Genomic DNA, 27889 nt, shown 5'->3' on the forward strand with positions numbered 1-27889 from the left:
TTACCGAGATTCCACCACATTCCCCCCTTTGATGCCTCTTGATATTTTACAATTACTTGAGGCATCACTTAACCTTAGTTTTGCTTACACCGCAAGTTACCTTGAACCAGACCAGACTTATCTTATGATGTGAATCTTCAACATTCATCTTCTTGCATTGGTTCTCCCTGATTTAGAGCCTTATACTTATATATCGCCATTATCTGTGCAGCAGCCTTCCTCTCTGCTATACTTCCTATCAGGCTTTGCACAGACCTAACTACTAAGGGTATAAGACACGGTAGGAGTAGACACAACAGTAAAATCAGTAGGACTCCACCTACCACTGCCTTAAGCCCTCCAAACCACTCATACCAGCTACCAAACCAACTACTTGGATTATACCCTTTCCATACCTGAGTAGGCACATGCGCTAGTTTAACCATATGGCTAGTAAGCTCAGCTATTGCTTGCCCTTCGTCATCTATTTGAAGACAGCAATTGCTTAGGTTAAACTTCCCACATACACCTCCCTCTACTGCCAAAAGGTAATCCAAGGCTAATCTATTCTGGTATACTGCTGTCCTCATCCTGGTATTATGTTTCACTAGGAGATTGAGCGCTTGTGATGTTTCATTAGTGATAATCTCAACCACCGCCTGTAACCTTATAATGCGGTTGAGCATATAAATAGGGGTTCTATAACCAAAGGTACCATCCTCAGCCCACGTGGCTGGCCCATAATAGTCTATGATACGCTGGGGAGGCCATTCATTATCTTCCCAGGTACCTATCTCTAGGGGTCCCCTTTTCTTCCTATGATTCACATCATACACTTTAACACCTAAAGTCTCACCTGTTTCAATTGGTAACAAGAAGAAGGATGGTTTGAGCATACCCAACACACATGCCCCTTCCCAGTCCTGTGGCAACTCCGAATAGGCTTTCTTACCACAGATCCAGTACAAATTTGCTGGGGCTCTCCAGGTAGATGTGATGGATAAATCAAACCACACATCCTTTAAACTGGCATATCTAGCAAACGGGTTTGATGGTTCTGAGACATTTGAAGCCGACCACCAAGTTGTATTTTTAGTATCATCATCATAAGCTTTTTGCCCTAGACAAGTTAATTCTCCTACAGAAGTATTATACATTATTCCTTTCCTTGCTATGCAAACATAACCTATGATGGAGGTCTTTAATCTCCACTCAGATTTACCTCTAACACTCAAATGATAATCGGCTTGTGCAGATATTAGTTGGTCAACTGCCTCAGAACCGGACATTACCTCCTTTGCTTCCCAAGGCCATTGGTCTCCCATGTTAGTACCTCCACACACATAGCAGTTGGTAACATTAAGACTACCGGCAATACTTTCGGCTAAATCTATGAACAGGTTCTTAGCGCTATGGGGGATCTTATTATCTATACTCATCTCTTCATAAAAGGAATGGTATACTTGATGAGTCTGGGAGGATACCGTATCAGTCTCTATTCCTATAAACAATAATGTCCCAGGATCTAAACCCGTCCCGTATATCTGAAACCCAAATAAATTTCCATACTTATCTAAGAACTTGTCGGGGTTATTAATGAGTATATGGACTGGGTTGCATTCCATAGACTTACAATATGGGCTAGTCGGCAACTTAGTCACTATCATGTCTTTGTCTACTGTCTGTCCCCAAGTCGCCCACCCCACACAAGACCAATATGGACAAAAGTTATAGTCTTTATTTGGGCATCTAGGACTCACATATTTATTTTTGCTACTGGGACAAATGTATTTATCGTTAGACCCATACGTCCTCTCCCATCTAAGATCCCCACATACATTCCACGGTTTTCTACCACTCGATATCGCTTTACACGCATCAAATAGCAGAACACCCGAAGAATGTACGGATTCTAACACCGTCTTATTAATTAGGGTCCCCTGAGGATCTCCATTCCTGAGGGTCAACCAAATTGTACGAGGTTGATACTCTGGACTGAAGCACTTAGGTTCTCCTACTCCTAAATGGCACACACTATAGTCTATATTTAGGTATCTACATCTTGATACCTCTCCTTTACACTCGTATTGTGAATGCCAAATTAGGGTTTGGGAAATATGGTTACCTGTTCTCGTAGTCTTAATGCATACCTCACAGCTAGGAGTGTCGGTACCTCTACCTTCCTGAATATAAAAACACATGTAAATAAACACAATCAAAAGCACATCTTTCGCCGTCATCCTCAGTCTTCGTCCGTGCGATGGAACCTCAGCTTCCAGGATGTGAGGGCTGCAGGGAATGGAGTACTGCTCGTCTTCACAGGTGTCCCTTCGAGACTTTCCTGGCTTATACACTATGTGATGGTAAGCGGACAGGCTTTATTATGGCCTTCTCACTCACACCTGTAACAATAAAATTTGTAATCCACAATAATTCCTCGTTACTCCGACTGAGTAGTGCGTTTCAACCGGATCTTGCAGGGATTCTCTGGATCTGCTGTAACTTGCCAAGAATCGACTGCTGCTGGTTTAACCCTGGAGTGATGTATCCACGGAGTCACTTCGGCTACTTTTATCGCTGTAGGGGTAGACAAAAGAACAACATAAGGACCTCTCCACTTGGGCCCTAACGGTACATTATTCCACTCTTTAATCCACACTTGGTCTCCTGGATGATAACTATGAACAGGGGGATATATATTCACAGGTAATCTATCTTGTACCCATTTCTGTACCTCCTCCATAGTCTTACCCAACTCTACAACCTGCTGCCGGGTAATTCCTTCTCCCAACTGACTCAAATCCCCCCTTAAGTTACCAAGTACGGGAGGTGGTCGCCCATACATAATTTCAAAAGGAGAGAGACCCATCCTTCTGGTAGGGGTACTGCGGATTCGCAATAAAGCTATGGGTAAGAGAACGTTCCACTTAAGTTGGGTTTCCTGACACATTTTAGCCAACTGGTTCTTTATAGTTCTATTCATTCTCTCTACCTTACCAGAACTCTGGGGTCTATATGCAGTATGAAGCCTCCACTTTATACCAAGCATATGAGTCAGTTGTTGTAGGCACTGGTGAACAAAAGCTGGACCATTGTCCGATCCTATAGAACAGGGTAGTCCATATCGGGGTATTATTTCTCGTAGCAGGAATCTTACAACTTCTCCTGCTTTCTCTGTACGAGTAGGACATGCTTCTACCCAGCCTGAATAGGTGCACACAATTACCAGCAGGTAACGATGTCCACCCGATTTAGGCATCACTGTAAAGTCTATTTGTAGATCGGACATGGGGAGTCCCCCCATAAACTGGACTCCTGGTGGTTTTACTGGTCCTTGTCTTGCATTATTTTTAGCACACGTTACACATCTGCGTACAATGGCCTGAGTCAAGTTGGACAATCTTGGTATGTAGAAATGTTTCCTGAGAGATTCTTCAGTACTGTCTCTCCCAGAATGTGTCCCGTTATGATAATTTTGGACAATTTCTACCGCTAGTGATGCTGGTATGACTATTCTTCCATCTTCTAGCTGATACCACTTGTTCTCCAGATACTTTCCCGGTTCAGTCTTTAACCACTCCTCTTCTTGAGTTGTATAAACTGGAGTCCATTGAGACAGTGGGGTTGGTATTAGAGCAGCTATATGCCCCACATACTCCTGTCTTCCTGATTCAGCAGCACGCTTAGCTGCACTATCTGCCATCCGATTTCCCTTGGTTACATCACCATCTCCTCTCAGATGCGCTCGACAATGTATGATACCGACTTCTTTCGGCTCCCACACTGCTTCCAATAGTTGTAGGATTTCAGCTGCGTATTTGATTTCTTTGCCTTCTGAATTCAGTAGTCCTCTTTCTTTATACAAAGCTCCGTGGGCATGAGTGGTTAAAAACGCATACTTAGAGTCCGTATAGATATTCACTCTTAAACCTTCAGCCAATTGTAACGCTCGTGTTAGTGCTATTAATTCTGCCTTTTGGGCTGATGTTCCTTTTGCCAGTGGCCGAGCTTCTATCACCTTGTCTATTGTTGTCACTGCATATCCTGCATAGCGGATCCCTTCTTTCACATAACTACTGCCGTCGGTATAATATTGAACATCGGGGTTCTGGATGGGAAAATCACGAAGATCTGGTCTACTTGAAAATACTTCATCCATTACTTCCAAACAATCATGTTGACTTTCAGTAGGTTGTGGCAAAAGGGTAGCTGGATTTAAGGTGTTTACAGTCTCTAAATGCACTCTTGGGTTTTCACACAACATTGCTTGATACTTGGTCATACGGCTATTACTAAACCAATGATTTCCTTTGTAATCCAACAACGTCTGTACTGCATGTGGGACTCGTACATAAAGTTCTTGACCCAGAGTGAGTTTATCGGCTTCAGCTACTAGCAAGGCGGCTGCAGCTACTGCTCTTAGACAAGGTGGAAGTCCGCTGGCCACTGCATCCAGTTGCTTAGACATGTAGGCAACAGGTCTTTGCCATGATCCCAAGTACTGTGTCAATACTCCCACAGCCATTCTTCTTTGCTCATGTACGTATAAGTAGAATGGTCGTGTGTGATCAGGTAGACCTAATGCTGGGGCACTCATCAAAGCCTTCTTCACATCTTCAAATGCCGTTTGCTGTTCTTGGGTCCATAAGAAGGGATCGTGCTCTGTACCTTTGATGGCTGCGTACAGAGGTTTTGCTAGTATCGCATAGCTGGGAATCCATATCCTACAGAAGCCTGCTGCCCCCAAGAATTCTCGCACTTGTCTTCTATTCTTGGGTATTGGTATTTGGCAGACAGCTTCTTTTCTCTCTGGCCCCATAATCCTTTGACCTTCAGAGATATGGAATCCTAGATACTTGACAGTTGGCAAACACAACTGAGCCTTCTTTCTAGACACCTTGTATCCTGCCTTCCAGAGAATGTGTAGTAGATCGTGCGTGGCTTGCTGACAGATTTCTTTTGTAACTGCTGCTATCAACAAGTCATCTACATATTGTAACAAGACACACTCTCCTGGGATGGACTCGAAATCCAATAGATCTTGACTTAGGGCTGAACCAAATAGGGTAGGTGAATTTTTAAACCCTTGGGGCAGTCTTGTCCAAGTCATTTGGCGTTTTGAGCCCGTTACAGCGTTCTCCCATTGGAAAGCGAAAATACATTGACTTTCTGCGGCAATTCGGAGGCAAAAGAAGGCATCTTTGAGATCTAAGACTGTGAAGTAAGTAGCCCCGCCCGGAATTAAAGCAAGCAGGTTATATGGATTGGGTACGACTGGATGTATACTAACAACCGCATCATTGACTGCTCTTAAGTCCTGCACAGGTCGATACTCATCTGTACCGGGCTTTTGAACAGGCAGCAATGGGGTGTTCCAGGGGGAAGTACAGAATTTTAGGATACCATACCGTATGAATTTATCCAGATAGGATTGGATGTTCTTCTTAGCCTTCTGTGGGATGTGGTATTGTCTTAGGCTCACTGGATAAACCCCAAGTTTCAGTTCAATTTTTATAGGTGGAATATTGCGGGCCAGTCCTGGTGGGTTGTTCTCTGCCCAAACTCCTGGTATGTTAAACAATGTCTCATCACTCCTAGGGTTTTGGCTAGTCAACACTGTATAAAGTCGCCACTCTTCTTCCTTTGGTACGGATAAAGTCATAATACCTGAAGGTCCATTAAACTTTAAAGATGTTGTTCCATTTGGTAGGAACGTAATCTGCGCTTGTAATTTTGATAGCATATCACGTCCCAGCAATTGGACTGGACATTCAGGCATATAAAGGAATTGGTGTTTTACTACGTGGCCTCCCAATGTACAGAGTCGACTTTTAAGAACCGGTTTTTCAGCACTTCTTCCAGTTGCTCCTATCACAGTAATAGTCCTTCCAGATGGAGGAGCAACCAGATTAGTCACCACTGAATGTTCAGCACCAGTGTCGATCATGAACGCACTCCTTTTCCCCCCTATTGATACATCGACCATAGGCTCCGCTCGACCAAGGGGGATGGAGCCCGGTCGGTATCAATAGTCCTCCATGACCGTGTCAGCCAATCCTACAAAGTCCCTACCTTCTCTATCGCGGGACCTTTGCGCTGCTGGAATATACCTGTCTTCCCTAACACTTCCTCTGTTCCCATTACTCCCTCTATAACCATTACTCCCTCCGGGGCCTCTTCTACCTCTCGCTCTGCCTCTAAAGTTTCCGTAACCTGACCTAGGTCTGTCTCTCTCAGACTGTTCTCTTCGCGGACACTCATTTCTCCAATGCCCTTCTTCCCTACAGTAAGCGCACTGATTTTTACTTAGAGGTTCCTCATTCCATCTACTATCGCCTCTATCTGGGCCCCGTCTATCTACGCCTGCGATCGCTACCGCTAGCATATCAGCCTTTTTACGCATCTTGCGCTCTTCCTCTTTCTTACTTTCTGTATCCCTGTTCATATAAACCTTATTAGCTACCTCCATTAGTTGGGTGATGGACATACCTGCAAACCCTTCTAACTTTTGTAGCTTGCGCTTAATATCTCCGTATGCTTGGCTGACAAAGGCGGAGTTAACCATTCGGGAATTGTCTGCGTCTTCCGGATTAAAGGGGGTGTACAAGCGGTACGCCTCCAATAATCGGTCATAAAAGACACTGGGTGCTTCATCGCTTTTCTGGATCACCTCAACTGTCTTCGACATGTTAATGGCTTTCTTTCCTCCTGCTTTCATGCCAGCAATTATAGCGTCTCTATAGGCTCTGAGTTGAACCATATCAGCACCATTTACGTTCCAATCGGGATCAGTGTTGGGATAATGTGTTGCGGCCCATGCTGCTGGATTAGCTTGGTTCAAAGCACGGGCTCTATCTTCTAATGCTTTAATGGCTGCTTGATTTATTCTTGTCCTTTCCTCATTGTTAAATAAAGTCATTAGTAACTGCTGGCAATCAGCCCATGTCGGATTATGCGTCTGTACTATTGAGGTGAACAGATCAGTCATGGCTTGTGGTTTCTCAGTATACGAGGAATTATGGGTCTTCCAGTTTAAAAGGTCGGTAGTGGTAAATGGGACATATACGAAGACTGGGTCAGCGTGTGCCATTTGACCTGCGGCATCGATATAAGCTGACCCGGGATTTAGGCGAAGAGGCATCTGATAATGCTTTAATTGTTGGGCACCAGTCAACTGTCGGGTTTGGATAGGGCTACGTAGAGAGGCGTCAGTCATGGGTTCCGGTCGGGGAGAGATAGGGTATGGGGATGTGGGAGGTTGGTTTTGTGAAAAGGTCGTAAATAAAACACTTCGAGCCGAGCTAGATGAAGCTTGACCGGAAGTCTGAAGTGGCGCCAAATCAGGATATTCGTTTTTAATGGGGGTGGGTTCTGGTTCCGGAAGGGGAGATTTAGTACGAGGGGGGGTGGATCCTGTACTGGAGGAGGAAGCGGAAGTGGATGAGGGTAATGAGGGGAGGGGTGCAGGGCTTCCTGCGTTTGCGTCACTTCTTCTTAACGGAAAGTAAGGGGGCGGCAAAGGGATCTCGGACTCAGGGGGCGTGTCCAAAATGGGCCTAACACCAGTCCTAGTGGACGAACAAGTCCTAGCTACCATGAGGCGACACTGCTCCTCGTGGCATGTCTGGAGCCATTTTGGCGAGTCATTTACGGCCTGTCTCCAACAGTCAATATAAGGAAACTGGCCGTAAAGTTCAGGCCTACCTGATACAGCCACGTGTAAGCGCTGTACCAGAGTTGGATCCAAACTGCCACGTGGCGGCCATGCCGCAACCAAAGTAGGCCACTCCCTAGTACACAAAGTGACCAAACGTACAGGAGACATCTTTACCCCAAAATCACAAATTTTAAATCCCTTTTTAAAATTCTTCACCATACAACCTAAGGGATCCGGAATCGTTGACTGCGACTCACCCATACTTAACAATGGAACGTCGTCGACAACGAATACTATACACGCGTACTATTCAACAGTCACACCCGTTTCCTCTGGCAACAGCACCACGTGGTACGGTTACCAAGTGAAACGTACACAATAACAATAAACACTCAGGGAATTCCCGTACACACACAGCTGTTACACCAGTCACTATATAATCAATATTATGCCCTTTGGCGTAACTATACAGTCACCCACGCTATAATTCTCTATATACGAATTACCCGTCTATAACACACCCCAGTAACATCGTCTTTTACAAATAGCGGTTACAGTACGGTTAGCATAGGTCAAAGCACAAGTTAAGGTCACAATACAATTATTAGTGGTTATGGTGTTAAACATGCAATGGACGACAATGATTAGTACTTATTATACAATGTCAGTAAATATACAGGGTTATGGTACCGTGCACTATAATACAGCAACACACTATTAACACTCTCGCTAGACGGCTGAGCTCGCGCTATCTAACAAGATATACACTTTACTAAACAATCGCTAACACATTTACAATTCCCAACTAAACTATTGGCCAGTACCTTGAATGGACTACCTAAAAACAATCTACATACGTTTTGGTTAGCCACACTGCCCAATCACCACATATATAGCGAGCTAGAGAACCGAATTTACACAGACGCCTCTTAGTCGCACTATACAACGAGCTAGAGGACCGAATTTACACAGACGCCTCTTAGTCGTACTATCAAAAGTCTAGTGGGTTCCAAATTTACACGCCTTCCCACTTAGCCCAGATAGGATGAGAACTAGCGAACCGAATTTACACAGACGCCGCTTAGTCTCCCGGTCCCTCCGACCTAGCGAACAAAATGTACACCCTAGAACGCTAGTCTAGACAAGACACCGGTGTCCGGCTAGGGCTATTTTACACCAGAGCGCCCCGCCTGACTAACAGAATCAAACGGTCTGACTAAAGAGCGTTCGATCGAGCGGTGCGCCTTCGCTCCTTCCCTCCGACAGAGGGGGCAGATACACAGATTCAAAACCCCTTTGGGCCTACCGCACAATCGGTATACCCCTAGTGGGTCCTGCCGTCTAAAACAGCAGTTGTCTTACCTCCTCGTTCCTGAACCTGAGTTCACACTCATCGACGGGGACACCCCAGCACTTCTCACGTAGAGGCCGATGATCTCCTGGACAACAGACCAGTGGCGCCGAGACGAAGGGAGGTCCACGCAGAAGTTCAGGGGTGCAGCCGTAGAGAACGTGGGCAAAGATAGACCGTCTCACGCCTCTGCCTCTCAGCTACCGTTGAACGATGAGCTTCCCGGCCAATGCACCAAATGATACCGGAGAAACTGACGGAAGCCAAGCACAGAGAGATGGACACAGGTTTCTTCAGGAAGGAAGAGATTCTTTATTGGATCACCGATCGGGACTCAGAGGGACTAGCGTCACCAAAATACCACAAGTTCTGAGCCCCGGACAATAGTGCAGGCTCCTTATATAGGCATATAACTCCTCCCATATTAAGCTCCACCCGCACATTCTCTTAACCAATCAACACAAATAAGAATTAACTTCCTGTTTGACCGCATGGCTTGTCCAGCACAATGGAGGAGGGGGAATACTATATCCTGTATTCTTGCACATGCTCCGTACACTACTGATCGTATCTTGCCTCGTGCATCCAACTGATTGATACGTCAGCATATGCACGTACACATGCCACGTGGTAATCTCGGCCTACTAAATTTATTTTTACCGAGATTCCACCACACTTCTGCCCCTTCCACCTCATTGCTGCCCCTTCCAGATCATTTCTGTTCCTTCTCCTTTCTGCTCCTTCTCCTACTTTACCTTCCTGCTCCTTGCAGACCCTTCCTGCTCCTCTCTGCTCCTTCTCCTACTTTACCTTTGTGCTCCTTCTGATTATCAGTGCTTCTTTACCGTTGTGCTCCTTGCTGCCCCTTCTTGCTAATTTCGGCTCATTCTCCTACTTTACCTTCCTGCTCCTTGCTGTTCCTTTCTGCTTTCTCCAACCTTACCTTTGTGCTCCTTCTGTCCCTTCCTGCTCTTGCTGCCCCTTTCTGCTCCTTGCTGACCCTTCCTGCTAATTTCTATTCCTTTCTGCTCATTCTTTTACTTTACCTTTTTGTTCCTTTTGATTCTTTCTGCTCCTTTACCTTTGTGCTCCTTCTGTCCCTTGCAGACCCTTCCTTCTCCTTGCAGACCCTTCCTTCTCCTTGCAGACCCTTCCTTCTCCTTGCAGACCCTTCCTTCTCCTTGCAGACCCTTCCTGCTCCTTGCAGACCCTTCCTGCTCCTTGCAGACCCTTCCTGCTCCTTGCAGACCCTTCCTGCTCCTTGCAGACCCTTCCTGCTCCTTGCAGACCCTTCCTGCTCCTTGCAGACCCTTCCTGCTCCTTGCAGACCCTTCCTGCTCCTTGCAGACCCTTCCTGCTCCTTGCAGACCCTTCCTGCTCCTTGCAGACCCTTCCTGCTCCTTGCAGACCCTTCCTGCTCCTTGCAGACCCTTCCTGCTCCTTGCAGACCCTTCCTGCTCCTTGCAGACCCTTCCTGCTCCTTGCAGACCCTTCCTGCTCCTTGCAGACCCTTCCTGCTCCTTGCAGACATTTCCTGCTCCTTGCAGACATTTCCTGCTCATTTCTGCCCCTTCTCCTACTTTACCTATGTGCTCCTTCTGTCCCTTCCTGTAGGCTGCCTCCCTCCTCCCCCATACCTCACTTACCTTATCTGGAGGCTTGGAGTTTCTGGCTGCATTCTGTGCTGCTCCTCTGTGGGTTCAGTCAGGAGAGAGAAGCAGGGATAAGATGTAGCTTCCTATCCCTGCCTCTCTCCACACACAGCGCCACCATATTGCAGTGTATTCTAAATCTAAAAGAAAAATATCAGCACAAGCTGAAAAATCCAGGGGTGGTGGGTGGGGGCTGGGTAGGCAGGCAAGTGTCCCTGCGGACGACCATGGTTATGGATACATTTATAAGCAACTCACTCTTTTCTACTATAATACAATATTCAGAATAATGCATCGTGTCTGTCTATCCCTGTAGAGTATGTGTGCTTTAACTAGTAATTTTATTTCAAAAAACATTTCTTCAGCTTGATTGGAGAAGTGCAGCTGATTACTTTACTTTGGCAGAATGAAAGTGATCACAGACTTTGTAACTGCTAATTCATGCAGCTTGGAACAGGGGTACCTTCCTATTAATGTCTCATGTGTCTTCATTCTATCACTTATCCTGTACTAGACAGCTAGCATTTGCAAAAGTCCTCCTCTAGTTGTACTCTCTAGTACTCCCTGATGAACCGGGTGTAATTAACAATGTAGTTAATTCTTTTCGATAAGGGGGTATTTTACATAGGAACTTAGTGATTCCAATGTCCATGTGAAATGGGCTGTTAGACAGCCATGTTTCTCCCAGTAATTAGGTCGTGCCAATTAAGCAACATTGGGACTCAAAGTAGCAATTAGCAGTGTAGTAATTTCAGATTACAAAACAGTAATGCTTAAATATTATTAAACATGCCATTATCACTATTGCAATTTAATTGCACTAGGTTAACTTTACAAATAGCTCAAGGCCCATTGAAAATGGTCAAATTAGTCATTGTACATTAATTAAGCAGAATAAAGATGGTTACATATTAGCCGACTTAATTGTATTGCTGTTTCATGTAATTACGCTTGAAACGACTAAATCCTCGTATTCCAAATTAGATGGGAGAAAGGTTGTAAAGTGGCACGAGATATGGTGATCCACATTTTAGCCATTTACTGTCTCTGTGCATTGGTTTACATTACTGTAAAAAGTTCATTATATCTGTATGTTTTGTCTTACTCTGGATCAACAAGTATGGAACCTTAGAAAAAAGAAAAAGCTACAGATGTTGGGTGTAAAACACCCACCCTGTTTCATGCGTTATGAGTAATATATTATGGAATTAATTTATTTAGAATTTCTTGACTGTATAGCTTATCTCCTGTAAAGAAAGTATAATATAATATTTGCTATTTATTAAAATTACCATTATCTTTTTACCTTGTCTCGTTTTCCTGCTCTGGTCCTTGCCACTTTGTACCCTAAATATCTTTGGGTATGTGCCAACCATATGTGGGTGCACCAACAGCTAATCCGCAACGGCGGATGTCAAGCTACTTTTTCTGTCACTACTCCAATATTTTAATTTTTTTTTTATTGTTAATTTTTTGAATGCCTAGTTATGGTCTCCTGTATGAACGTGCTGGGAAGATAAATTATCTTTCTAAGATCGTTACCTGGTTTTACTCTTCCATCTCCTTGAATTTGAATTAGACCAGGACTAATTTGCTGCAATCGCTCACATTTCCATGGCAAGAAGTGATCTATTTCTTATGAAATATATAGCAGATGTTTTGGCAAGTCTCCTATACTGATTCCTTGTGAGAATAAAGCAGAGGGAATCCGTAAAGTTATGTAATTATTTATATTCTAGTTCGGAGTTACAGAGCTCCAAATCATGGGGAAAAAAGGTTAAATGTTCTTGCTAAGAAGCAGATACATGTTGACTCAAGAGTAACCAGTACAATCTTTTGGCTTAATCATGTTTGGTACACTACTTGCAAATCTAGTCACATGGCTCACAATGGGCGGGGTCAATTATCATGTGATCCATATACACCTCATATATCCATGTATTTCTAGATGAACACTTATTGGATTCAGTTCTGTTACACTTTGGAGAAATATTTCCTAATAGCCCACCATTATTCTTCTCTACACTACACTCCTTAAGTCAACCTACTTAAATTTTGATATATTCTTTTTTTTTTTTTGGTCAGGTTGCCATGATGATGTTGTACGGATTGTGGAGATGGCCTGTAAACATAACGTGTGTATTATTCCATTCGGGGGTAAGTGCAGATTTCAGCCTTGAATACTCGATTTGACAAATGCATTCCATTGAAAATAATGACAAGAAATAGAATCATTATTGACCGTTGCAGGTTTTTCATGCGCATGAAAAGTTCACATTCAGGTAGGTATACATATTTTATATGAAACATGCTCACAACATTTCCACGATATCGTTAGCTTAAGATATATATTTACCTGGAGATTGTCCCCTGCAGACATGCCCTGCATGCGTGCTGCCCCTTCAGTGATGTCACATGCTGCATCCCACAATTTATAGTCTTTGTGTTATTGAGGGTAATATATACTGAAAGACACTATTAACTGGATAGATAAACGTGTGTTTTCATTCCTAAACTGTTAAACTAGAACTCTCAAAGAGTTATAATTTAGGCAGACAATGCTGTTTTATGAAAAAAGTCTGACCCTCACAGGCATCATGATAATCTGTGCCTCATGAATTGATTACCTAACTGGGAATTGTGGAAACCTGAAGATAGTTGTGCAAATTTAAGGCCAAAATAGTCACAAAGAAAATATTCCCCAACAAAGATATATTTTTATTTTGACTGGTTTAGTCTCAAAGTATGAGTTCCCCTTGTCAATTCTTTGCAATTTCCAGGTTAATGAGCAAGTACATCAGTTTTGTTCTAGTCATCTGAAACTTTTCCTATGTCTTATCACGTCAGTGTGCTTTATCAATGATCTATGGTACCTTTTTTATTTTTTTATTTTATTTTTAGTGTATTCTAGGGCTTACTTTAATATCACAGATTGATAACCTAGCTCATTTGACTGCTTTAAAAAGTGGCATGTATATGCCTATACCCATTATTGTCTAAAATAAACCCTTTCTGTTAATTTTCTTATGCATACCTATAGCTATAAGTATAACCCTCATTCTCCGTGTTTCTCATGGCTATATGGGATATCCTTGGCCAGCTCTTGTCTCGTGTTAAAATTGTGCATAGTCTTAGCAGATACGTGGTGCTTCTGAATAAAGAAGACTTAAAGATGGCCGTCTCCATATAGCAAGGCTAAGCCAGGAGATGCAATGAAAAAAATTCTTTACATATATGTATGCGTTACGTGTATTATTTAGCATTTTTTTCATTAATACGTTTTCCTTATTACTTTAAAATAAACAAATAAATACATTCTGCCTCCCATTTTCTTACAAAGATATGTCAATTCTTTCTATGTATGTATTTATTTTGCTTGGTAGGTGGAACAAGTGTTTCTAATGCACTGGAGTGTCCTGAAGAAGAGAGAAGAACCATTGTGTCCCTGGATACTTCACAAATGGTAGGTGGGAAAAGTGGCAAAGGGAATTGGTGTCTTTATGTACTCCTTTTATGTATGCTTTAGAAGTTAATTCCTCCCCACCCCTCATTCACGGAGAGAAGAATCTGCAGACATTGTGTTTGTTGTATGGTACTTAAACCCCCCCTCTCCTACATTTTCTTTCCTCAAAAAAAAAAGCGTTGAATGACCCATCAGAAGCAGAAGTCCTATATGTGTGCAACTTCATTCCATTTAAAATGCAAAATTAGGTATAAAAATAATTCCTCAACAAATCTTATTGAAAAGAACTGGAATGCAGTATTATATATGTAATCAGGGGATCCCCTGTTTCTGTTTTCACTTTAATAATTGTTTCTTATAATGACCTTACAATAGTGCAATGGCCTTTTGCCCTAAACATTTCTTAATGGATGTTGGGCTTCATTAACTGGGTTTTTAAAGATAAAGAAACATATCACCGCTTAAAAGCATCCTCCTACTTTGCTATATGAGATTATTAATACGTTTTTGTGCAAAAAAAAAGTAGATTTTTATACATAAACATTTTTTTTATAAACATCCCATGATGCTGCCCAAGTGTTTCAGTAGTTTGAACCAATCGTTGCACCCCCTTAGGGGCATGTGCGCACTAAGTGATTTAACTAAGGAGGGCACTTGCGTTTGCCCAGTACTGCTCTGAATAGTTTATTGAATTTATTAAAATAGCTTCCTTTGTTACCTACGGTGTTTTTATTTAATACATATTTAATGTGTTAATCTTTGTATTATACAGTAAACCAACTTTCATATAGCTAAAAATTAAGGTGCCTCAAATGTTCCTTTGAAGCGAATCTTTAGTTTCCAGGGTCTTTGCATGTTTCACAAAGACTCCAGAGTGACAAATCTGGTGTGCACAGGGTGCAGGGGAAAGTAAGTTGAACTTACTTCAAGCTGTCCCTCTCTTCTGCCGCCATCTTCATTCTTCAGTTGCCAGGAGCCTCGTCAGTGCTGTACTCGCTCATGCGCGTGTTTACAACACTGAGGTCTGTGGAGGAGACCGCTGGACCCTCCATAGACGATGCATATATTCCACAGCCATCATTTGTGACGACAAAAGTTGACGACGGAGCTCCACCTTTTGTCAACTTTTGTTAATCTCAGACTTTGTATTTTTGGATTGCATTGAAATTCCAACGCAGTCTTGATCAGTATGCATAAAGAATATATCTCTATTAAATTCTAAAAAAAAAAAAAAGTGACAGACCCGCTTTAAGTTCTTGGAGTCCAACACATTCCCTTCAGACAGCTGCTGTCTATTTTTATGATTTGTTGTGTTTCCTTCTATTACAAAATACCTGGACTCTATTCCCATTTTTGTATCCTTTTTAATCTATATGTACTTTACTGGCATGTGAAAGATCCCACTATTATTATTTTACGATAATCCGGTAATGTCTTCTCACATCTCAACTTGTGAGTCGGATCAGCTTATAACATTGGAAAGTATGTCAGATGTAGTGATGCTCAGACCGGCCTCGGTTGACGTTGAAAAATGATCTTTAATGCTTTTTCGCCAAGTACGCTTTTTGTGAAGTTGTCAAATCTCTGGAATGCCTGCTTAGTTTTCCATTTACACTGCATTTACAAGTGTTCATAAATATTTTCACAATATTCCAGGGACGTTGTGTTTTTTTTTTTTTTTTTTAAATACGAATTGAGTGCAGGTGCAGAAAGAATTTACAGAAACTGTGGAGTTGACACATTTTGCAAGCGTCACTTCTTTTTGATTACCATTTAATGCGAGACGGCTATTAGATTATCTTATTAATATGAATGTTAATTTCAATTAATGTCTTGTGTATCTGATTGATTAAAACATCTTAGAATCTGGCTTTCATGATATATTTGCAATTTTTGCAGATTTCATTGATATTTTCCTTTCTGTTCCTTTATTTTGATGTATTACTTATGTACTTGTACATATCATACTTTTCAATAAGGAAATCCAGAAGGACTGTAGGCATTACAGAGCATATACAAATCTGTATTTAACTTCCATGGGCTCCAATCATTGTCCAGCTGCAGTTGTTTTGCTGATTCCATAGTATTTTATATCTTCTTCAGCCAATTACTCCTCCTGTATAAGTCACTTCTTTTAATCTTTGTATTTAAATACTGATCATTCTGAAAAAAGATAAAAACGAACAAGCACCCTAAAGATTTACTCTAAGCACCAGCAGTGGTCATGGTGCCTGGAGTCTGTATTTGAAGCATTTTGCTATGAAGGACCACACATACAGACTCTGCACATACAGCTTGTGTAACCCTTTTCTGCTGGAGGTATAACTCCACTTCTGGAAGCGTCACTTGGATGCAATTGGTCTGTCCAGAACAAGAGTTCCCAGGCTGGCTAATGTGAAATCTGTGCATACTGAATGTCAGATGTCGGCATGCACAGCATCTCTGCGACAGGCAGCCAATAGTTGCATGCACCCTCCATGCCTCCAATGTCTTTGCCGCCTTGGCCTGTCCTCCCCCTACATCTCCATCCACAAGCAAGGGGGAGTGACGGTGGAGGAGGATTGGACTGAGGGCAATGAGGAACCTGGCCTCCGCAATGGAATAGAGGCAAGTTTTAGGATATAAATTAATTTATTTTGTTTACTTGAGGGTAGAATAGGAAGGGTTACTCTAACAACAAACAATGTTTTACAAAACACTATATTTTTTGGGGGTGGTGGAGAGGGGTGGAGTAATCCTATAAGCTGAAAGATACATTATTTTAGCATATAACATACTTTTAGAGTTACCTCCATAGCTTGAATAACTCTATTTGAGAATGTCTGGCTTGCAGCATTCTCTTCCAAGAGGCATTTTATGTACTCCTTATGAGAAATGTTCATGCCAAATGGGTAAGGTCAACGTATGGTCATTTCTCGGCACATGTATTGAACATAGTCCATAAACTGAATAAATTGTGCTAATAAAACCCTGAACATTAAATAGCATTCCAACTATAACCTGCCAAATATTTTGGCTGCAAAATGTAGGTTTTGCTATTCTAAGCTGTACAGATGTGATTCATTTTAACATCTAAGACTTCACATAGTATGCACACGTATTGGCCGTTTTGCTTTCAAGGCTCATAGTGTTTTTATTTTCTTCAAACAAAGCTTACCATAGCTCTTGCAATACATGTGGAGAAGGGTTACCCACAGCACCTCTAACCTCAACTATCTTCAAACAATTTACGTGTAAGTCAACAATAAAAGAAAATTGGTCAAATTGCCTTTTACAAAGCTCCACATACCATTTTAAATGATTCATTCTTAATTTTGTATTTTTCTCTCGTCTGTGACCTTAGAAATTAATGAAGTCCCCTTTCATCCTCGTAAATTACACTTTATAAAATACAGGTTTAAAAAGAGGAGCCTTTCCCCTTCCACGTTATGCTTTCTCCCTGATGGTCTTCAACATGTTCCAGTTTGAGAATCTTTATTGGTACAGTGATCTAATACAGAAATCTGCAAACTTTGGGGCAGTTGACCATTGAGTGCTGCTCAGTCTTCAAGACTAAAAGTTATACATTGAGAAAATGGTAATTGGTTTGTGCCCATAGATTGCAGAATGTTTTGATACAAGGCCTTAGGACAATCCGGTCAACCCTTTATTTATCTCAACAGAACAGAATACTATGGATTGATGAGAAGAATTTAACTGCTCATGTGGAGTGTGGAATCACTGGTCAGGACTTGGAGAAGCAGGTAAAATGCTAAACTTTTATATTTGTTAAACGGGAAAAAGTGGGCTTTTACATTATTTATTTCCTCTCTCTAACCTATGCTTGTGTGGATAATGTGTGTGCGAGGTCATTGTTTTCTGCACATGTTTTAATGTCTCGTAATTTTTCATCAAGATCCCTTAATGTTGATAACTCATCCCTTTCTCTGTGGGACACTAAATATGCACATTTCGAGGAGCTAAGAAGATAATATTATTCTGACTTCTTTAGGAACAAACCTCACCTAGAGTTAATCGTGGCCACATAAATCACTGCAACTCGAGCTCTAGAAAGAGAGTATCAGGGGAAGTATTTACTAAGCAGTAATGGTCCAGAAGACTTTCCCTACGGGACTCGATAAACATTGTACCATATGGTTTTCTTAGGTAAATGGGAGGCGCAGTCTTCTGGAAGAAATACATTATGAACTAATCTGGTATGATAAATAGGACTTTTTATGCCCTATTCACTTGGCTAGAACTGTAAGACATTATAATTAAATGGCGTAGATTGTAAATATACACTTTGTGTGTTATACCATGTTTGCCTTATGCGCAGTGAATCTCATAGAAACACTGTGCATGCCTTCACCTTTTTGCCCCTCCTAATATTACAGACACTAAATTGTACGTAATGGACAATAACAAAAATACCAAAGACCCATCTACATATTAACCCCTTAAGACCGCAGGACGTACCATGCCGTCCTTAATTGTCCGGCTCTAAACGCCGCAGGACGGCATGGAACGTCCTGGGCGGTCTTACCCCCCACGTGGCCGGCGGCACATGGTCGCTGCAGATCACGGTCGGGGGGCATGCCTGGCCCCCCAGGCAGCCCCCATGTGCCGGGGACCGCGGTCTGCAGCTTCCGATCGCAGTGACAGGCTGTCACTGCGATCGGTATTTACCATGTGTCAGCCGATTTTAAAATCGTCTGACACATGGAGCCGCGGCATTTTCACTCTGCAGATCGCGGTCGGGGGACATGCCTGGCCCCCCAGGCAGTCCCCCTGCGGTCAGTGACCGCGATCTGCAGAGTATGATCGCAGTGATAGTCTGTCCCTGCGATCTGAATGCAGAGACAGCCTCTCCCTGCGATCGGATCGCAGTGACAGCCTGTCACTGCGTTCAGAGGTTACTATGGGTCAGCCTATTGGCTGACCCATAGTAACTGCAGGCACGATCCCCCTGCAGATCGCGGTGGGGGGCATGCCTGGCCACCCAGGCACTCCCCCTGTGGCCAATTACCGTGATCTGCAGGAGGTGATCACAGTGACAGCCAGTCACTGTGATCACTGATCCTGTGTGTCAGCCAGTGATGTAAAATCACTGTCTGACACTGTCTCTGCCCCTCTCCTCCCCTTTTAACCCATTAATGTTAAAAATAAGATATTACAGTTAAAAATAAAATATACTTAGATCATTTATATATATATATTATATATGATCTAAGTATATATATATATATATAGACACACACATTTACACATACACTAAGTGTATTTTAATATTTATATATATATAATTCTATATATATATTAATATCAAAATACACGTAGAAGGATATTGATTAAATATATACATAATTATATATATATATATTTTATAATAAAAAAATATGTAAATACGTTAAAAAAATAAAAATAATTAAAATATATATATGTGTGTAATTTCGTTCTAACTGTATTTTGATATTAATATATATATATATATATATAGATATCAAAATACACGTAGAACGAAATAATATATATGTATATACCTAAGTACGGTATATACGTATACATCACTATATGTATACCTATATATAAATAAAAATAATTGTAAAAAAATTATATACATATATACACACACGTGTGTATATATAATAATTTTACATATATATTTATGTAATAATTTTACATAATTAGGTCCTTTTATTAATTACAATTTGCAGGACCTGCCTAACAACCCAGGCCGAAAGTATAGGGAATTTAATTTGCTAGCACTATATTTAACCCTATAACTTTCCAAGACACTATAAAACCTGTACATGGGGGGTACTGTTTTACTCGGGAGACATCGCTGAACACAAATATTTGTGTTTCAAAACCGTAAAATGTATTACAACAATATCGTCAGGGAAAGTGAAATTTATTGCATTTTTCGCACACAAACGGCACTTACACTGACAATATTTTTGCTGTAATACTTTTTACTGTTTTGAAACACAAATATTTGTGTTCAGCAAAGTCTCCTGAGTAAAACAGTACCCCTCATGTACAGGTTTTATGTTTTTTTCAAAAGTTACAGAGTCAAAAATAAGGCTTGCGTTTCAGTTTTTTTTTTTTACAATGAAATTCGCCAGATTGGTTACGTTGGGTTTGAGACCGTATAGTAGCCCAGAAATAAGAATTACCTCCATAATGGCATACCATTTGCAAAAGTAGACAACCTAAGGTATTGCAAATGGGGTATGTTCAGTCTTTTTTAGTAGCCACGTAGTCACAAACACTGGCCAAAATTGGCTTTCAAATTAGTTTTTTGCATTTTTCACACACAAACAAATATTAACGTTAACTTTGGCTAGTGGTTGTGACCAAGTGGCTACTAAAAAAGACTGGACATACCCCATTTGCAATACCTTGGGTTGTCTACTTTTGCAAATGGTATGCCATCATGGGGGTAATTCTCATTCCTGGGCTACCATACAGTCTCAAAGGCAACGTAACCAAACTGGCAAATTTCAATGTGAAAAAACTGAAAAGTGTAACATGCTATATTTGACCCTGTAACTTCCCAAAACACCATAAAACCTGTACATAGGGGGTACTGTTTTACACGTGAGACATCGCTGAATACAAATATGTGTATTTTATTGCAGTAAAAGCAAACAGTATTATGACATTCACAGTTAGAATGTCACATAGAACTAAGAAAATTTTAAAAAAATCTTATTTTCTCTCATTTTTTTATATTGTATTCATATTACGTTATGTTCCATACCTAAATATTTGATGTTAAATGAAAGCCCTGTTTCCCCTGAATAAAATTATATATAATAAGTGTGGGTGCATTTAATATGAAAGAGGTAAATTATTGTTGAACAGACATATAGTCAAAATCTGTGGTTTGTTTAAATTGTTTTTGGTTCACAACTTGTACATTTGGCTGCGGTCTTAAGGGGTTAAAATGTAATAAAATCTACAAGGCAACATGGAAATGTTAGCGACCCTTTTCAGATGGCAACGGCCAAATGGGACAGTCTACCCAGAATGCAACATTTACTTCTTTAAAGCATTCATGTTTCCTAAAAGCCTGTGTGTATATAAAATGGTATTGTTAGCAGCCTGTCACTTTAATTTTCAAGTTCTATTAACCATTTGGGTTCTTTGGAAGTGAAAGAAAAGAAAATAACTATTTCCACCAGTTTTCAGATCACAATCCTGTTTGAGAACAGTTGGATTAATGAGGTTTAATTGACCCCCATGCCCCTGTGTGTAGCCCATGGGATCTGTAACTGGGAAACTTTGATGCTGAATATCCACACATCCTTTCCTTTAAGGGATTGAGGTTATTTTTTTTGTTTTTTTTTTGTAAACTTGCCCTTTTTAAATCCTCCACATGCCTTGTCGCCTTTCACAAAACTCTGGCTATTTGAGCAGATTTAACCTCTTAAAGACCACTGATGATTATTATTCTTATTATTGTATGTAATGCTCCAACATATTCCTCAGTGCTGATAAATGGGTGAATGAGACCCACAAATTACTGCAACTGGACATGGGTAGAAAGAGGTGGTGATGGCTTTACTTAAATGTACTTACAATCTGAATAAATTGCGCCTTACCATTTTTTGTAATTTTACCCCACTCCCTTTACCTTTTAAAATAAAATGTAATTCCAATGGTATTGACAGACAATGTACCGTATATACTCGAGTATAAGACGAGTTTTTCAGCACATTTTTTGTGCTGAAAAACACTAACTCGTCTTATACTCGAGTCAGTTGTCTGTATTATGGCAATTTACATTGCCATAATACAGACATGGACCGGGGGCTGTCAGGAAGCTGTTACTTACCTTCACCGCAGCTCCTGTCAGCTCCCTTCTCTCTTCTCCGGTGCGTGCAGCTCCCAGGTCAGCTCCCTCTGCAACTCTCGCGAGAGCCGCGGGGTCAGAGCGTTGCCACGGGTTACCGTGGCAACGCTCCGCGCGGCCGCGAGAGTTGCAGAGGGAGCTGACCTGGGAGCTGCACGCACCGGAGAAGAGAGAAGGGAGCTGACAGGAGCTGCGGTGAAGGTAAGTAACAGCTTCCTGACAGCCCCCTCCTACAGCCCATCCACTGGACCACCAGGGAGTGAGAGCCCCCCTCCCTGGCCAGCTAACAAGCAGGGAGGGGGGACGAAAAAATACAAATATTAATAATAAAACAAAAAATAATTAAAATAATAACATAAAAATAATAATACAAATAATAATAAAATAAAAAAAAATAGTTACCTAAAAAAAAATAACATTTAAAAAAAATATTAAAATAATAATTAAATAATAATTAATAAAATGCCCACCCCCCACCAATGCTCTGCACTCATACACACACACACACTGCACATACACACACTGCACTGCATTCATTATAAACACACTGCATTCATACACACTGCACTCACACACACTGCACTCATATACACACACTGCACTGCATTCATTATACACACACTGCATACACACTGCACTCATACACACACACTGCACTCATACACACACTGCACTGCATTCATTATATACACACTGCATTCATACACACACACACTGCACTCATATACACACTGCACTCATATACACACACTGCACTGCATTCATTATACACACACTGCATACACACTGCACTCATACATACACACTGCACTCATATACACACTGCACTGCATTCATTATACACACACTGCACTCATACACACACTGCACTCATACACACACACACTGCATTCATACACACACACACTGCATTCATACACACACACACTGCATTCATACACACTGCACTCATACACACACACACTGCACTCATGCACACACACTGCACTCATGCACACACACTGCACTCATGCACACACACTGCACTGCATTCATTATACACACACTGCACTCATACACACACACACTGCACTCCATTCATTATATACACACTGCACTCATACACACTGCATACACACACACTGCATACACACACACTGCATACACACACACAGCACTCACACACACACACTGCATTAATTATATACACACACTGTAAATAAATATTCAGTTAATATAATTTTTTTAGGATCTAATTTTATTTAGAAATTTACCAGTAGCTGCTGCATTTCCCACCCTAGTCTTATACTCGAGTCAATAAGTTTTCCCAGTTTTTTGGGGTAAAATTAGGGGCCTCGGCTTATATTCGGGTCGGCTTATACTCGAGTATATACGGTAAGCCAAAAGAGAGTTGCTGATGCGAGGGAGAGAAATTAACTAGTTTGTTTCTTTGCTTTGGTAATCATTAAGGTGCTTTTTTTTTTTCTTTCTAGTTTTCATTTTGTTTTTCATTTTTTAACATTTTAGAGGGCCAAAGGTTATGGGGAATTCTCTAGGAACAGTGGAGCCCTTTATATGTCTTGTAGGAGAAAGTTGTAGGCACAGAATGAAAAGACGTCAATGTATACTTCCATTAAAACAGTCTAGCCCCCTTTTTTTCCTTTTCTATCTTCAAGTTTATTATGTTTTTTCACAAGACTGAAAACCCTGAAAACGGCAGGGTCTATTAACAGTGACCATATACAGTATGGTATGGCATAATATTGAACCCAGAACATAGTCCCATACATCTTAGAAGCACCATAAACGATCAACCTCTTGAACTATATTCCTTAGGTAGTGTGTGCAGGATCATTCATTTCCCCAGGAGAAAGACCCAAAAGCATGGTGCCTATTGGCATCCTCAGAGTATACTTAGTCGCCTATTGTGAGGTGGTGGAGAAACTGATGTACGTATCCCTCAGAGCCCAATCTTGACCCTTAGAGTCGCTTCCTGTGTCTTGCACATATGTCCTTGTAATCCCATATCTTACTACGTGTTCTATCCGAAATCCCCGGAATGATAGTGGACTTCCACACTCTCACCAAGGATAACTGTGAGCTATCATCAGACAGGGGAGGTTTTTGGGTAACATCAATCACAAATAACACACTGGAGGCATTACCACCATATATGCATTAAAGTACCAACCCCAGAATTACAATGCCAGCACTGTGCGAACAGGCAAGCCTTTCAAATAATCTCTATCTCAATGTAATGCTCCAACCATTGAGCAACAACAAAATGTACAATCTACATAAGCAGAATATCACACACTGTCATAAAGTCTTAACATGGAAATAATTGGTCTTTACATGATTTAAATACACCAACTACATATCAGCATGATTTAAACTGAAAACTTGAAATGTTTTCTGTTCTGCCTCTTCTAAAATATTCTCCCCAATATTTTGGAGAAGATCACATTTTAAATTTGGTTATTCTGATTTCACCTACATTACAAAGATGAGCCATGATCTAACCAAACCAAAATCAAAGGAACAACTGGACTAGGGCAGGGTAATGCAATGGTTTGATAGTGTTTTTGGCAAAGTTAATACTTTGAAATCTCTTTGAGTGACCACACCACCACTGATCGTCTGGGGGATGGATCTGTGGTCTCTACTTATCACAAGTTCTGATCACTTTTCTTTTGGTCTGGTGCTTCTCGACGAGCCAGAGTGACGCCATAGTAACACCCAGCATAACTCAGAAGCACTGGATCCCAAGGGAGAGATATGAGTGTTGTGCAAGTGCTCCCTAGCGGGCATGTTTTGTTCTGCCAGCATTGTGTGCCATGCGAAGGCAGCTTCATGATTATTACATCCCTGCTCTAGGGTATTGCTCTGGAAGAATTGTTATTTTGTTTATATGCACAAATATTTGTGTAAATGAATACAGCAATAGTTTACATTTTTTTTTTTGCTGCCTTTCGACCTTAACCAAAATTGATTACCTTCGATTGATAGCCCACCATACAGAACACTACACATTCACAGATGGTTGAGCTTGTACCAATTGATCCAAGACTGCTGAGCTTTGAAAATGATTTCGGTGGGACTGCTCAGTGTGGTTGCTGTTTAAGGGCATCTATTCCAACTCAGGTGCTGTACAGATGGCAGCACCAAGCTAATATAGAAAAATGAGAAACAAGTGACTATTTAATGTACAAGAATGCATGATCTGAATGACTAATAGATGCTGCTGTTGCATACAGGAAGCCCAAACAGATGGCTGTACGTTAAAACACATCACTCCTTGAGAGAATTAAGTGCAGGCAATTTGCTCAAATTTTCTAAAGGCCTGCTGCAGATCACATGAGAGGGGAAGCAATGGGAGATTAAGTGCTTTATTTATTAAAAGTATTTTAGATCAAGTTAACAGTATTATCTTAGGTGTAGTCTGCTTTCCATATGTGTCAGTTCATGCATAAACATGACTTGCGGCTCCTTTGAATTCTTCTTTATTTAAGGAGTATATATGTGAAAAGATATTTACATATATTTTAGTTGTTTCCAACACAGATGCTACTTACGAAAAGTTTTACGTTTTCAATTGCAGTATATCTAAGCAATTATTGTTGGCACCTAAAAACGCGTTGGATGTTTGTTTTTTTTCCCCTTCCTTTTCTCACGCAGTGGTGGGGTGTTTAAGGGAATGTACTTTATTTTTATATCTCTTTTATAAAGAGTATTAACTTGGTTGATACCTTTATACCATCTAAACTGTAGATGCGGTTATTTTTATAGAATTACAGTTTATAACTATGAAGTCTGTGCATCATATCCGATATCTCACATGAGATTTGTAACACTTGTAGTCACTACATTTCATTAAGCCGTGTATCCATCTATCAATTTCATATCGAGTTGCAACAATGCTCTGTGGAATCCTGTTACTTTTGTAATTGAGCCGGAGTATCGCATACTAAATCTCACAGCAGATTCTGTGCAACTCTGTTTGTTACACTACATCCAGATGTGTATATATTTACTACAAGGAAATGTAGTGGTAACATTGTCGTATAAAATTTCATTAAACCTGGTTACCAGGGGTCAGTTGAGAACTTGATTCAAAGTAATTTTTTGAAAGGGTGTGTATGTATATATATCCTAGTATCTCTTTTTATTTTATTTTATTTTTTTATACTTTTTATAGTTTTTTTTTTTTTTATAGTTTAGAAGCCCTCCATACCAATAAAATAATTTTCCCAAAGTGATATTTTATAATCTGCAGACAAAGGTAAGAATGAGACAAAAAACAAAACAATACAAAAACAGTAGGTGCACCCTAGAAACTTTTCTCATATTGAAGTGTGTCTTTGGGAAACTCGACTCTACAATACATCATGTCCCTGAATTGACTTCTTAAAACTACAGCCATCCCATTTGGTTTTACCCATGTCCAGACATATTTGTTATGTATTAAAATGATCACTTCTTATCTTATAGCTTGGGGAACGTGGCTACTGCACAGGCCACGAGCCAGACTCCATGGAATTCAGCACATTGGGTGGCTGGGTGGCCACCAGAGCATCAGGGATGAAAAAGAACATCTATGGAAACATCGAAGATCTGGTAATTAATCTGTTATGTTTTTTGTTTGTTTGTTTTTTTTCTTCCGTTTTTCTTTCTCACGCACCGTTTCTTTAATTGTCCGAGGTATAGTCCACAGAAATGACTTCCTTTGTAGTCTTTTCCCGTGGCTAATGATGCTACTAAATACCATTTCCATGCATGCTTCTGTATTATGAAGTTCCCATAATACATTCCATACAATCGTAGAATCTGAAGCTTTCATTTAGGTCCATGTCTTGTGAATAATGTTTGCAAGAGCATATTATTAATGTTTTGCAGACACATGCCTAGCGAAAATTAACTTTGTAACCCTTTAATAAGTTGTCTGCTGCCACAATACATGTATTATTAATACGTAGAGTAACCAACTACTGTAAAGCTTTGAATGTAGAGATGGCTATTAAATTAATTGGTATATTATAATCAATCAGCTCTGCTCCCAGTGTGTGTGTAAGGGGGGAATTCTGCATTATTGATGTGTTGTGAACGTTTTTGCCAACTGTGACATTTATTCTGTTGTTCCCACTAATGGATTCAAGTGAGATTAGGAACCCAAAAAGATAATTATGATCTAACACGATTATATTGTAAATCAGCCATACTGTACCTGCTATCAGTTTATTTAATAAAGCAGCTTTATTTCCTGTTTAACCAAGCAGACATATTTTGCCCTTGACAGAACTGGGGATCATGCATGCACACTTGTGAATCTACTCTGCCACACTTCCACAAACAATATGGATGCACCTGACATAGGGCAACCTGTAACTCAGTGTTCCGAGCTGCCTGGTTGACAGTGTTGGTGGGGCTGTCTTATCGTGGCAGTTAGCCTTACAAATCGCAGCCACTGTAAGCTACTATCGGCAATGCTCTAAGCACCATGCCATTTGTAGTAATGCAAAGTGCTTTTGGGGCTTAGACAAAATCTGCTCAATGACCAATACAAATTGGTGTTTCCCTGACTGCAGCAAATCTTAAATTAGAAAAATGTCCCCTCCACAAAAACGGCTATTGATTTGCTCATTTATTCTTTCTTAGTAGAGCTAAATGTAGTGCTTTTCTCATAACGGAAAATCTTTTAACCTTATCAGTTCACTGATATTCAGTGTCGTATAATGTTTACTTCTAATTGTAAAGGTAAATTGAAATAATGAAAAATATCAAGTTCACCTCTATAATTTTTTTTTATTCTATTTTTTTAGAAACGTATTGAGAGGAAATTACACTAATTGACATTAACTTCTGACACTCTAAGAACTAAAATGTAACTTTGTTGCGGTGGTTTAGGTGCAAGAATTGTTTGGATTTAATACCTCTAGCTTTTGTCAAACTTGTTTCAAGTGTTTTGGAG

The 27889-nt window shown here is 40.7% G+C and overlaps 1 protein-coding gene across 1 annotated transcript in view; it reads left to right on the forward strand.

The window, feature by feature from the left end:
- Positions 1 to 27889, forward strand: part of AGPS (alkylglycerone phosphate synthase) — a 167103-nt gene that overhangs the window by 59210 nt on the left and 80004 nt on the right. Inside the window, exons 6-9 of the mRNA XM_063429777.1 lie at positions 12725 to 12796; positions 14023 to 14102; positions 17765 to 17845; positions 26413 to 26538. Coding sequence (XP_063285847.1) covers positions 12725 to 12796; positions 14023 to 14102; positions 17765 to 17845; positions 26413 to 26538 — 359 coding nt within the window. The remainder of the gene's footprint in view (positions 1 to 12724; positions 12797 to 14022; positions 14103 to 17764; positions 17846 to 26412; positions 26539 to 27889) is intronic.

The sequence above is a fragment of the Pelobates fuscus genome, chromosome 8, assembly GCF_036172605.1.
Source record: "Pelobates fuscus isolate aPelFus1 chromosome 8, aPelFus1.pri, whole genome shotgun sequence".
Classification (NCBI taxonomy): domain Eukaryota; kingdom Metazoa; phylum Chordata; class Amphibia; order Anura; family Pelobatidae; genus Pelobates; species Pelobates fuscus.